The 14,691-nt window shown below is 39.9% G+C and overlaps 1 protein-coding gene across 1 annotated transcript in view; it reads right to left on the reverse strand.

The window, feature by feature from the left end:
* Positions 1-1,683: 1,683 nt before the first annotated feature.
* The window catches only part of P3h2 (prolyl 3-hydroxylase 2), a 158,310-nt gene continuing 145,302 nt past the window's right edge, over positions 1,684-14,691 (reverse strand). Inside the window, 5 exon segments of the mRNA XM_047565062.1 lie at positions 1,684-2,865; positions 7,650-7,790; positions 12,600-12,675; positions 13,604-13,721; positions 14,471-14,621. Of these exon segments, the coding sequence (XP_047421018.1) occupies positions 2,773-2,865; positions 7,650-7,790; positions 12,600-12,675; positions 13,604-13,721; positions 14,471-14,621 (579 nt within the window). The 3' untranslated portion in view covers positions 1,684-2,772.

Below are 14,691 nucleotides of genomic sequence, written 5' to 3' on the forward strand. Positions count from 1 at the left end.
CCTGCAGAGGCGCACACCTGTAATTCCAGTGACTTGGGAGTCTGAGGCAGGAGGATTCCAAGTTTGAGGTCAGCCTGAGCAATTAACTAAGACCCTGTCTCAAAATAAAAAGGGCTGGGGAGGTAGCTCAGTGGTAAAGCACCCCTGGGTTCAATCCCCAGTGCCAAAAAAAAAAAAAAAAAAAAAAGGAAGGAAAAAGAAAAGAGAAAGAAAAAGTTCCCCTCCTTCTGGACAGACACAGACTTGCAGATCCTTGGATCAGTGAGCAAGTCCCATTTCTGGCCAAACTGTAAGAAGCAGTCCTTCCTGTAAGTGGATGAAGCCCTACCTAGGATCTTGAGCCCCGTGTAACATAACCAAATTCAACAGTTCTGGCTTTAGCCCTGGTTCTAACCATAGGATTATCTCTTTTTCCAAAGAGAAAGATAGAATTGAATTGTGATTTCTATGACTTTCTTTATCTCTAAAAGCTTCAAATTTTCCAATAGGCTTTTCCATTCTTCTACAAAAGGGATTATCTAGCATACAGATACTGCAATTTCTGAGTGTGATTTTTTTTAGTCATCTGATGACACTCCCTAAATATTTGAATGAAATTATGTATGGTTTGATGTGGAGCAGATTAAAATATAAATGCTTTAACATATGCATGATGTTCCAGGTGTCGAGCAACGTGGGGAACCAGCAGAACAGGAATAACTACCCTGTGCTGTCAGCAAATGGCCCACGATGTGGATCTCACACAATGACGTCTATTGAGGCCTTCACCCACTTTCTGTGGGACTGAGCATCAGACAGTGCTGATCGTCTGCCTCTCCCAGAGCACCCACAGCACCCAGGAAGAAAGGATTGCGAGGAGCGAGGGACTGTTTTCTCTGTTGATGCCTTGTTGCCAGAAAACAGAAATCAGATCCTTGCCTGGATCCTCCTATCAGCAAATCTGAGTGCCAGCAAGTTCTTCACAGTGGGAGAGCAAACAAATAGCAATCTACCTCAAAGCTCAAGAATTTCGAGCCCTTAAAGTTGGGTTTAAAATCTTATAATCACATGTGCATATAAGGAACCCATTCACAAGTCTCAAAATGTTAACAGAAAAATTTGTTCATATTTGTGAATATTTCTGAAATTAGTTTTGTTTGAAGGTTTTACTTATTTGTATTTGGAGCAAAAGGGAGGAGTTCTGGAATTATGTCATTTTCAGAGAAAGAAACTTAAGTCCAGAAAGGGAAAGAGAGTAGTTCCAGGTCACATAGCAGGATCTGATAGGGCTGGGATTATAATCTGAGGTTCTTTCCATTTTCCCATGATGAAAATGTGAGCAAAAAGTTTGGTAGAAAACAGACGGCACATAAACCACTGAAACTCAAATTTTCAGTTTCAACATGGATGTTCTTACCAGGAACCAAGAACATACATTGCCGAAAGTAAATCTTAGCTCTACTAGTGCCCATCACAAAGGTGCCAGTCTCCCACTGTTTAAACACGGCTCAGACGTTAATCTCTGGATTAATATCCTTGTGGGCCAACCATCTATTTCTTCCATAGCAGTGCTCCCCCAGAGCTGTGTGCCTGCTAATAAACAAGAGTCATGGCCCAATACTGCTCCTAGGTTGTCCAGGAGCTGCCGTGGGACCATTACATGAAGACAAAATAGGTATTGGGCAGAAGAAAAAAAAATCCAGATATGAAAACAACGCTCCCTTTATTAAATAACTCAGACACAAGCAGGAATCTGTGAGCTGGGTAGCAGCAATATGGAGGGGACTTTGAATACAGGCAGATGAAGACTGGAATCAATCAGAGTCATTTTTCTTAGTACAAAACGTCCCTTTTCACTAGTGGCTGCCACTCTCCAGCCTGGCCATGGTGTCCTGAACCAGGTGGGATTAAAGCTTTCTTTCAAAGTCACTGGAGGAAGACCCATTCCATTTCAACCTTTATGTGACTCTTTGAAGACAACTCAGAGGGCGGTCTTTCCTGGAGCATGATGGAGGGTGAGCTGAAGTTTCCAGTGTACAGTATGAGGTTTTTCCCTGGGGAGAAAACCAGAGCCAAAAGCTCCAGCAAGGCCCTAGGAAGACGGGGTCCCTCTGTCTCAGGCAGTCCTTATCCAACAGCTTCCCTCCTGGAGCCTGGATGGCCCTCGTGCCTGAGACTCCTGAGGTGGTGCAGACTCCATCAGGGGCTCTGCAGACCCAAAGCTGAGCTGACTCTGAAGAGTGGAGCTGACAGCTGTCAGCACTTTGGGAGGACATGGCGGAAAGGCGCTGAGCCAGGAAGGCATGCTGAGACCAAGTCACACTCTAACTTTAGAACTGGGACACACACAAGAGCATGGATTTGCCAAGAACCAGCTTATTCTCTCTGCCCTTTGGAACATGCAGCAAAATGTATGTGTATGTGTGGTATGTATTTTTGGTGTGTTTATATGTGTTCGTGCACGCGTATTTGTGTGTGTGGTGTGTTTATATGTGTGGCAAGTGTGTGATGTTTGGTATACTGTGTATTGGCATGGTATGTGGTACCTGTGTGTGATGTGTTTGTATGTGGTGTGTGTATGCAGGACAGGGGGAGTTTGAGTTTTGAGAGAGAAACTGAAGAAAAACCAAGAAAGACAGGAGTAAAGCGAAGCCAGCATCCTTAAGAACAGAAGGGAGATCTAGCAACTCATATTAACCTGTTAATTTATACCATGGCTCTGTACAAAAATAAAAAGGTTCTTTTAAGATTAACAATTTAAATAAATATTTGATAGAACTTCCTTTCTCATTTTTATAGCTCATCTTTGGGGTTAATGTTCAGTTCATGCTTCCCCCGCTGCTTCTGATCCAGGATTGCAATCACTTCATCAGCCTGTATTCGCTCCTGTAAAGAAGACAATTGACAAATTTCTATTACAAGCATAATACTCAGTCCCAGTGGCAGATGCTTCCTGAACACTTCCAGGCATCCATCTGGGCATGGACTGCTGCTAAATCCAGTTAACAATTAAACCTCATCTTCATCTCCATGCTTGGGGCATTCCCCTTGTCCTAAGCAAATACTTTCCACGATTTCTCTCACTGCAAAAAAGTCTTGCACATTCAACCACTTCCTACTCTTGCTATTTCATGGTCTCATTGACAGCTCCAGCTTGGCTCAGTGTCCTGACTCAGTGCACCCTTTCTCTCCACAGACCTGTTCTGCTCCCCAGGTACTGAATCTCTCAGTAAAGGCAACCACTACACACCCATTTGCCATAATAGCCTGACCATGGATTCCTGCATATGATAAGCCATCTGGTCCCGTCCATTTTGTCTCTTATTTCTGCCCCTTTCTTTTATAGGCGTATTACTGTGGTTTTATTTTGGGCCAGGGTTTCTCAACCTTGGTACTACTGACATTTTAGCCTAGATCACTGCTTGTCATTGTGTGGGTGGGGCGGCGAGAGGGTCTCAGGTGCACTGCAGGATGTTCAGTAATGTCCCTGGTTTCTATACTACAGGTAACCAATAGCATGTCTCCCTAAGTTGTGATGACCAAAATATCCCCAGACATTGCCCAATGTGCCCTAGAGGGCAAAGCTCCCTCTTGAGAGTCGCTGGTTTAGGTCCGCATTATTTCCTAACTTGGTTGCATAAGAAACTTCCAAATTGGTCTCCCTGTTTCCCTACTCACATGCTTCTAATACTCGTGTGCTTCTCATGGGTCCTGTTCCTTAAACTTGGCCATGTTACTCTGCTATTCAGCACTCATACCCTTTTAGCTTCCAATTGCTTGAAGGTTCAGGTTCATATTTTTCAATGTGCTTATAAGAAGCTCACCAATTCAGACTTTTCTGTTCTGTCTCCTTCAACCTTATTTTGTTTTCTTCCCTCTTCTTGATTTACACTCTACCTTCCCGACTTACCTCCTTGTCTCTAAATACTACAGTCTCAAAAGAATTGCCAAGTCCTGGTCTGGATTAAATGTTCCTCTGGATGTTCCCATTTTATCCTGTGTTTTCTCTTATCTCACACCAACCAGCCATAGGTCCAGCTGGTCTACCACCAAACTGCATCTCAAATCTCCCACATCTTTCACCTTCTCTGTCATTATTCTAAGTCCATATGTTAGCTAAAGTAACCTTCTGGATCTGGTTGTTCCCAGGACTGGGGGAGCAAACTGGGAGGAGGGGGACACAATGGATTCCTAGCAGTTAGAATGAATTTCACAGTTCTGATCCAACCTGGAACTGTGGGCCTGCCTTCTCTATCCATCCTCTTTTCATACCATGCACCATCTTGCATGCCATAGTCCAGTCACTCTCCTTTGGGCTTTTTGTTTTTGTTTTTGTTTTGTGGTGGTGAGTTGGTTGCTTGCTTTTGGTGCTGGGGACTGAACCCGGGGCCTCACAAATTCCAAAGCACACTGTCTACCTCTGAGCTACACCTCTGACACCTTCTTTGCTTTTCTACCTCTCCAAGTTCCCTCTTGTCTCTGGGCTTTTGCAACTTGTCCTCCACCTGAAATGCTGTTCTCCAGATGTCTGTCTGCTGGCTCTTCTTGTCACTGAGGTTGCAGCTCACATGTCACTTGCTTGGCAAGAGTTCGCAGTTTGACAGCCCATTATTTTCAAATCAATTACCTTGTTCCATTTTCCACACACCATTTATGACTATGAGAAAATCTCTTAATGGGTGATACTTTTGCTTATTTGTTGCCTGTCTCTGTCCACTAGAATGTAAGTTCCAGGAGAGCAGGGAATCTTATCTTCTTGGTCACTCCATTTTATAGTACCTAGAAAAGCTACTGACATTTGGCAAGGACTCCATTATATTTGGTGCATGAAGGCCTTCTCTAAAATGCCTTTCCTTTTGGAAATCTCACCCTGTAAAGCTCATTTCAAACATCATCTCCTCAATGACCCTTTCCTGTCTGCTTTTTTACATCCCCTACACCATTCATTTGCTGCTGACAATTCCTACCATATTCTGCGTTACATTTTACTTACTTGGGCCCCTGAATTACCTCTCCAATGACTCTGAGCTCCTTGAAACCAGGGTTAAGCCTCATCTAGTCTGTATCATAGGTAGTCCCTAGCACAGTGACCAGCACAAAAAGTTATAAAAACAACTGTTTTATGACATGAAAACAAATCCCCTTTCATGTAGGACCTTATAATTGAAAGCAATGTTGACATAAAGGCAACCAAAATGACCAAATATACTGAATAAAAGTAAAATAAATTGCTGTTATAGCTTTATAAAAAGGCCTGAGTACTAGTTTATGATTAAGAAAAGAACAATCTGGATGCTTAAAAAAAAGAATCCTGACACATATGCAAAGCTCTCGCATCTGATGGCCACAAAATACTTTTACAATTATGTCTCTTATGAAGGGAAAGAAATTCAAGACCTGGAAATGAAATACACGAAACTCCAATGCCCTTGCATAATTTATGTTGCTAAATACCTCTTGAGATTCCAGTGTCTTTAAAGTAATCTATAATATACATGGGAATCCACCAGCACTAGATCTCCTCGCTTATGGATTCAATCTGAGAAAAGGTTTTCGCCAGGGGTTCCTAAACGTTGCTGCACATTAGATTCCCTTGGGGAGACATTGAAACTCCTGATGCCCATGTAACACTCCATAGAAATTAAATAAGAATTTACAAGGGTAGGAGCCAGATGCTAATAGTTTCATAAAGAATATCAGGTGATTTGAATGAGAAGAAAGTTTGGGAATCAAAGTGTAGGCAAAATTTTCTATTGTTGAAGGGGTTCTTGCCATTTCCCACTGTGGCCACTAGATGCCGCTACTGCCTGAAGACTGGAGAAGGTCACAGTACTTTTCCATCCAAGGAGACAATGGGATTGATGTTTTCTGATTGGAAGGAGCAGGGAACTTACTTTGTGTTTATTTTGTTAATTTACAGTTTATTTTGATAGAACAATATGTTTGAAAAGAGAGTTGGAATACAGAATGATTAAATCCCCTATTGAGTAAGGTTAAAATTCTGGTAGCAAGGCAATTTTTAAACAATTTTACTCGAAATCTCCTTTACCTATGGGCCTTAGAAGGAATGCTTTGGAGGGAGGCTAATATTTTGGAGTTTAATAAACACAGGGGTGGGGGGAATGCTGGGGAGTGATATTGACCAAATTATGTTGTGTGCATGTACAAATATGTGACAACAAATCCCATCAATTTGTACAACTATAATGCACCAATAAAAAAAAAAAGTGGGTGGAAAAAAATAGAAAAAGAAAGGAATTATAGGTGAAAGAGATTGTTCAGTGCCTTTGAAGTTTTCAGCTCTGTGCTCTCTTCCCTGTTAGGACAGTTCTTTCTCTTTCCACGCCAGCTATCATCTTCTTTGTGTCTGAACTTATGTGAGTCTTCTTGAGTCCCATTTCCTGTCTACTTATCTCTCCCTGCTTCCTGCAGTCAGGGACTATGTTTTGTTCATTCTGTGCTCTAAAGGCCTGCCTAGAAGAGCTTGCCAGGCAAATAACCAGTCTTCTGTGAACCTGTGTTAAACGTATGAAAGAATGCTCAGAGAATGTGGGCAAAGAACTTTTGAGTTAGTTACTGTTTTTCGCAATGCCAGGGATTGAACCCTGAGCTTACAATGCACATACTAGGCAAGCGCTCTCTCTATCTCTGAGTTACATCCTCGGCCCTTGTTTTTGTTTTTCTTTTTTCTGAGACAGGGTCTTGCTAAGTTGCCCAGGCAGGACTGGAACTTGTGATTTTGCTACCTCAGTCTCCCTAGCAGCTGCTGTGAGATATATAAGAAAATATATAAGAAAAAGGGATTATTTTTAAGTAGTTTCTGATGAAACTGGATTCAATTTAGAGAACCTAAAAAGGAAAAACAGACAGACCGTCATTTTAAAGAATAGATTCATTAGAACTTGGGCTGGAGAAGACTTTGCAGTCATTCAATGTGAAGGCTGTCATGAGGCTTAGTTTCAACTTCCGTGTTCCAGGCCCCACTGTTCACTGTGTTTTTATTGGAGCCACCAATCAGGTAGATAAGGGTGATAATTTGAAAGTTATTCCTTATGGTGAGCCCCAATTTTTCTCCCAGGGACTTCTATCTTTTCACTGGTGCAGACTACAATCTCTGCCTAGGCTCATCCACAAGGATAAGATTACTGTCTCTTTTTCAGGCTAAGTGTCCTCAGCTATTTCAAATACAATATTAAGATTTAATTTAGTAGTAGTAATAAATCATAAAAAGCTTTCAGGTTCCCTCATCCTCTTCCACATGTTTTATAAATTATTCAGTGATCATTTTAGAGCTTTGCAAAGAAAATAATAGTCTTCTTCCTGGAGACCCACAGACTGTTATTCCTCTCTCCTGAGGCTCCAATTTGTTAACGAGCTCAATGTTGATTAGTAACTCCCCAATACCAATACCACTGATGCTCCAATTTCTGAAAACAGCTTCATTTATTAGACATTTTAATCAGATTAAAAGCTGCCTTCTCAGGATGGGATCAGGAACATTTGTTCTTGCTTAGAAAACAGTGCCAGCATTGCAAACCAGAAAGAATTCTCTAAAGGTTTTGTCATGATGTCTTAGGTCCCTGAAGGGATATGGAACAACTTAAAGGACTTTACAGATTGATCAGTTCAGAAAGCAGGTCTAACTGGCTTTCCGAGTGTTAGGAACTCACCAATTCTCTATAAAGTGGGTCCAAGGTGAACCACAAAGCCACAGCACACCTCTGTCCTTTGGTGACTGCTTTCACCCCATGTGGGTTCTCTCCTCCAGATGAGAAGCTGATCATACGCCCACACTTTGGTTTTATAGAGGCCTGCGAAAAAAAAAAAATGACAGCTAAACTTTTAAGTCTTAGATGATAGACATTACCCTCCACAAAATTATTTGTGTTAAGGTTTTAGTCAAAAAATAATGGAATGCTGAGGCTGTAGAAAGAAGTTCTCTCAGTCTTTTGATCTGTAGAACAAAGATAAAACCTCATAAAATACAAACAATTAAACGAAATATTTGGAGTAGCTCATGCACATAGTAATTGCTTAATACATGCTGTGCTAATAGCTTAGAGATTCCAAGAAGGCGAAGTTCTCTTTCAATCACTTATATGGTTTTAACACAGCAAAGCATCTATGTGCAAGGTAAGTGTACACTTTAATATTTGTGGAGTTAAAAAGAAATCAAGAAGATATCTGAGCACCAGAAAAGTCTTACTATTGGTCTAGGTAGTAGGAACATGAGAGCACCCTTTCTAATTTCTTCATTGTGCATTTATGGGTTATACATCTGTCACAATACAAAGATTTCTAAAAGTCAAATCTAATCCCAATGATGCATTAATCCCTTTACAGTATTCCTGGCCAGTGGTTAATCAGGTGTCGTTTGACCGTCTTCAGTGAAGCGAACATACTACCCTTGGGGTGACCTATTCCATGGCCTCCAGGTGTTTTGAGATGGCTGACTCAACACTTCAAAGCTCGCACATGGCTCAGGTGGAGTTGTCCGGTGAGATGGAGGTAGAAGAGTGCAGTGAGGGAAAAGCAGATATTGCTGGGGGCACTGAGTTGGGGTGGAAGACGGAAAAGCAGGCTCTTCAAGTCGAGTGAGCAACTGGATATTAGGAGCCTTGGTTCTGGGTTTTAAGAAGTGTCTGATGTGAGTAGATCATTTTTCTTCCTTGGGAAATACTGAAACCTTACAAATTGTACAGAAGAGTTTAGGAAGTAAAGCAAAGCAAAACCGTAGGACTGGCCATTCTTACTGCTTGGTAAGAGGGACTATTCCATGAGCTGTTTTCTGAACTGACTTCAGTTGATACAGTCCCATTAAGGGAATTTTCATTTTCCTTCTGCATAACATGAGATGATTATGGTTTTTTCACTGGTTTCTTCAGGCAGAATGTCTGAAGCATTTCCTGAAGTCCTTGGATGTAACATTTTATATTCCCAGATAGTGTGATTCACATGGAAGCTCAGAGGTAGGTGGAGGAGTCAAAAAGTCAGAGGCCCAGGTGTGTGGGTATGCCCATGTGTGCATGTATTTTTATGCCTTTGTTTGTGTGCATGTGCATGTGTGAGTGTTAAGGGGAAGAGCAGAAGAAAAAAGTCAGTTTCTGATTGCTTTCCTATTCACAATAACCAGTGATTTGTCTTTTCTAGAGAGTTGCTTCTCTTAAGCAGCTCTACCGAGGTGACTGTTCTGGTGCAAATCTGAAGAGTTCATTAGTTACTGGTGTTCACAGTATCCGTCTGATTCCAGGTTTCCAGGGGAAATAGAGCTTTCTGTGTATTCTGCATAGAAACAGAACAGTAAATGATGTGTGAAACCTGTGAAGTAGGATAGAAAAACCTCTCTAGTAAATGACTATGGGAGCTGGAGCTTCAAGTTCTCTGATTGGCTCCCTCAGAGGGGCTGGTCAGGACTCACTCACCACACATGGTGGCTATCACTGTGTGATCACCAGGTCTGGTGACCACATCTTAGGATATTAAAAAAGTAATATCAAGACAATTCAGTTTATTTTCTGATGGAATTAGAAGAATTGTAAGTATTTTTCTAAATGTGAAAAATTTCAAGGAAGTCGAGGAAAACAAGTTAAGGAATGACTGAAGCAATCAGAACTGATGACAGGGGTGTGGCTCTCAGGACTGACCAAACAGGGAGCTTCGCCTGTCACATATCAGCACATGGAGGAGTAAAGATGCTTTCGTCAGCCATCTTCATTTTCGTCAGCCATCTTCATTTTTGACAGTTTCTACAGGAAGTTGTGGTCTGAAGTTTAGTTAAAGGGTTACAAACATACTTTTGGAACACAGCACCATTCACACTGAATCTCATTTGTTACGAAGCAAATACAACTCATTAAATTTTATCTTCTTCGAACTTGCACAGAGAGCCCCAAACCCCTTAATTCCTGGCCCACGAATAAATGCTATTGTTTAAAGTAAGCCATGTAGCCTCCCAGGATACAATTTCCAAGCATTATATTTAAAAACAATTTTGCCTTCCATCTAAGTGATGATGAAGAACTGGAAAGTATTTCCAGTGGACTTGTCCTTAATAAATGTAAACATTCGGTCAGTATTTAGTTCATCATACAGTCTCTATATTTTTCCAAAGTAAAGGACAGAAAAACTTTAATTATTTGTGTGGCCCTAAATTAGGTCATTACTCTTCTCTGTTTGTCTTTTGGGAGTCAAATAAGAGAAGTAGAAAAGGAAAAATGTCCATTTCTCTTTATTAAAATTGGAATAAATTTACTAGAGGAAAGTACTTGGAATTCTTCAACTTTAGTATTTCCTAAAATCCTTACCCAGGAATCTTAATTGTCCCCTGAAATGTTCTAAAAACTGTCATATGCATTAATATAAATTATTGATAAGTTTTTGGATTAGAATTTAAGACAGTTTTCCATTTACTTTCTTGAGGGGAAGTTAGATTCATTGCTTTTAAAAACAAAAATTCTCTGATAATTATAGATAGTTCAAGTGAGAATATTATCTACTTTGATGTGGTTAAAAAGCAGAATTCCAGTTAACTTACATGCAACAGTGAATGAAACTGATTCATACATAGTATTCCAAGCATCAAATCTTTCAAACATTCAACGTCTCCAAACATGGCCACTAGGGGGAGTAGAAGCAAAGAAATCTTTTCAACCACCTGTCTGCTTTTCTTTCAAACTGTGATTTTCTTCCAAAGTGTATAAGATAGCAATGGTTTTTTGTTACCTTCAGTGTTAGTAGTAGAGCTCAGAAACAAAATGACTTCTGTACACAGCTTTCAAAAAGTGTCAATCTTGTATAGGGCTTTTAAACTCCAACCAAGATCATCAATCTTCACTTAATTTTCCACATTATGAAGCATTGAAATATTAACTCCAAGGTTAATATTTAAATTTACAAAAAAAAAATGAGGCATCACAAACTTTTAAAAATACATCATTGTATTCAACTGCATGAAATATTTTTCTTAATTATAACAATATTTCTGAGCAAGTTAAACAGAATCTTCATAGAAATTTCCTTTAAACCCAGTAATAAATAACATTTTATATCACCTCCTACAGCACAGTACTGTGTCATGAAAGATACACAAATGCCACACTGTTCAGAAAAACATGCAGCTATGAGGGTAAAACTAAAACTCAGGAAAAGTTTTGGAAATGGCTTATGTAATACCATACTTTGAAATTTATCATATTCATGTCCCAACTATTTAGATTTTGTATGGAAGAAAGACATATCTCATTTATTTCCTCAATTGGAAAATCTACTTTTCTATCATTGTGTATGTTCTTTAGTTTAAAGATCAAATAATGCTAACTAAACCTGATATGGTGTAACATGCCTGGAATCCCAGCATCTGAGAGGCTGAGGCAGAAAGATAGCAAGTTCAATGCTAGCCTGAGTAACTTAACAACACCCTTTCTCAAAAAAATAAATAAATAGATACATAGATAGATAGGTAACAGGGCTTGGGATGTAGCTCAGTAGCAAAGAATAGCTGGGTTCAATCAGAGTGCTGAAAAAGAAAAAAAAAAAAAAAGATGCTAACCATATAGCTTCTGTAAATGCAAAGTAGGCTGGTTTTCTAAAGGCACTGGTTTGCTTAGAAAGTTGGTTGAATTTTAGGTTTTTATGTACACATTTGTGAATAAGTGTAACAATCTGCAGATCTAAGTTGACTACTTTCACTTACACTTAAAACTATGTGTATGTGTTTGTTATGGTTTACATATGAGGTGTCCCCCAAGGGCTCACATGTGAGACAATGCAAGAAAGTTTAGAGGTGAAATGGTTGGGTTATGAGAGTTTAACCTAATCAGTGTGTTAATCCTTTAATAGGGATTAACTGGTTGGCAACTGGAGACAGGTAGATGTAGCTGGAGGAGGCAGGTCCTTGGGGGGTGTGCCTTTTGGGTATATATTCTGTTCTTGGTGAGCGGAGCTCTCTCTCTGCTTCCTGGTGCCATGTCCTGGGCCTCCTTCCTCCACCACACTCTTCCACCATGAGGTCCTGCCTCACCTCTGACCTGGAGCAATGGCATCACCATCTATGGACTGAGAACTCTAAAACCGTTAGCCCCCAAATAGAATTTTCCTCCTTAAAACTTTGGTCATAGCAGCATAAAAGCTGACTAAAACAGTGTTATACATACACACAATTACATATACCCCTATATGATCATTTGGATAACTAGAGATTAGGAGGCAATGCTCAATCCAAGCATGTGGAACACCAGGTTACTTGAATATTATTCTGTATAATTATTTAACTTGGCCTAGACTTGGGTGACTAAGGACTAACATTTTTATTTTTCCATCAGAGTACCTGGCAAAGAATTAGAAAGTCTAGGTTTGGGTTCCAAGTGGAACACTACCTACCTATGTGGTCCTTATCAAATCCCTAATATCTCTACTCTGTATGTATCTTTAAATTGGACTAGAAGAGATTTATGGATGCTTCTATTTCTAAAAGTTTATGATATATCAATTTACTTGGACTCTTTCTACCACTTGAGTTCTTGAGCTCAGAAGTATTTGTAATCCAGCAGTCTAGGAGTCCTTGGAAGAATGTAAGACAAATAAAAAGCAATACATAAATTTACAGGAAGAGATTTACTCACAGTCACAGTCTTAGCATCCATTTCAGTGAATATGAATTCTCCTCCTTCAAAGTCATCATTCATATACAGGAGAGCACTAAAGGACAAAGAGAGAACCATTCAGAGGATGATATGCTCGCAATATCATCATTGTAGAACACTTAAAACAGGTAATGAATGGGCTGCCTTATTAGTAAGTTGCCTTTGAACTAGACCTCACAATACTGGACCCACCAGACCCTTGAAGGTAAGATCAGTTATGCTTTGGGTTATACCTCTGAAGTATTTATTAATTCCACTTACATAAAAGTTATAATTGTATTTCAATGCTCCGATCATGTTTCACTTCTTCCAAATCATACCTGATTAAATTTATTTTAATGGAGCCCTCTGAATCCACCCACATGGCTTCTAACTTACCTAATAGTAATTCTCTTTTTTCCTTAACTAGCTGGAGCCTAGTCTTTCAGATAGGGGTGCTCAAAAAATATTTTAGAATAGGACAAGTGTCATAATAATTATCACACTATTATACACATGGGGACTTCAACTCCTGATTCTTCCCTTTACAGACTAAGATATCTTTCCATGTCACAAAACAATATCTATTTTTCTAGTTTTCATTTTTCTTGTTTACAAAATGTGACACAATTCTTCACACATGTGAGTAATTGATAAGTGATGTAAGAAGATTCCCATGTATATTAGGACACCATGATTTTGTGTTCTTAGATTGAGATGCACATACCAAAAAGGATATGCCTCAGTGAAAACACAGTGAATTTTTTAAAAAATGAAACAAAACACAACACAACATACACGTGACTTGGTAGGAGGAAAATATGATGATTTTGAAGATAAAAATGAAGCCATCACTTCTCAGTTATGGAAACTCTTCAGATTACTTAAGAATCTCTGCTTCACAGAGACAAACATGATAAGCAAAACCAAACAGCTTTCCAGTTTCCATGGGTTCTGATTACTGCTGGGTAAGAGCTTGGTTCTGAAGCAGATGCCCACTGTACCTGTAGTCCCGAAAAGTGTAAGCAGGAGGCTCCTTCCAGCATTCATTGGCTTCTGGATCCAACAGGCAGTTGTCAGCATGGATGGGATGACTGAGGTCATTTCTCCTATCCTGTTGACCTGCCAGAAAAAGGAACAATATTAATAACTGTCTTCTCCCATTCCTGGTGTCCTTTGCAAATGGGAGGAGATAGATGGGAGGCAGAGCAGATGAAGGACAGTGGGCAAGCAGCCAGGACTCTGGTCTGGTTTTGACATGAACTCGATATGTAACCTTGAGCAAATCACACCTGTCTCTTCCACTAGAAGCATGCTCTGATAGAAATATACATGTATAATAAGCTCCATGCATTTCATGGATTGCACTTCAAAAAGATAAAGAAGAAACGAAAATGTAAACAAATGATTTTGATTGAGGGGAAACTCCCCCAGTGTGGTTGACTCCTATGGCATCTTTCCCTTCCCATTCAGGTGGCTGGAAAAGACGATGCCAAAGAAAAATGATAATGGACATCTCTTTAAAAATCCCTTTAACAAACGGCAACCATGATGTCCAGGTTCCTGGTCCCTTGGACAGAGAAGCTTAGAGAAGAAAAGCATTTTTCTGTATGACATCAGCAATAAGGGAAAATACATAGAGAGAGAGTCTTCAGGAACTTTAGGGGATCAAAAAGGAGCAAAAGAGGGATGTGAAAAATAAAATAAGGCCCTGAATTTCCTAAGTTGCTGCTGTTCCTCTTCCTCCTTCTTTAGAAATATAGACCTCTTCTAAAATATTAGGCTACATGTAATAGGGATCTGTTTTGCATTGGTTTAATCCCAATTGCATTGTGGGTAGAAAGGAACAAGTTCAGGCTCTGGATTCTCACCAGACAGGGCTGTTCGGCAGACCATGTGTGTATAGGAAAAATAAAGGGTCGAGTTCAGCATGAAGTAGGACTCTACGATCTTTCGCGCCTTCTCACTGATGTCATAAAACAGACGTGCACTCTTCAGTGGGACTCGGCCCTCATAACCAAACTGAAAAGAAAAAAATAAATAAAAACATTAGAAAGCAGTGGGTTGACCAGTAGAATTAAAAATCAGGAAC

Source organism: Sciurus carolinensis, chromosome 9 (assembly GCF_902686445.1).
Source record: "Sciurus carolinensis chromosome 9, mSciCar1.2, whole genome shotgun sequence".
Classification (NCBI taxonomy): domain Eukaryota; kingdom Metazoa; phylum Chordata; class Mammalia; order Rodentia; family Sciuridae; genus Sciurus; species Sciurus carolinensis.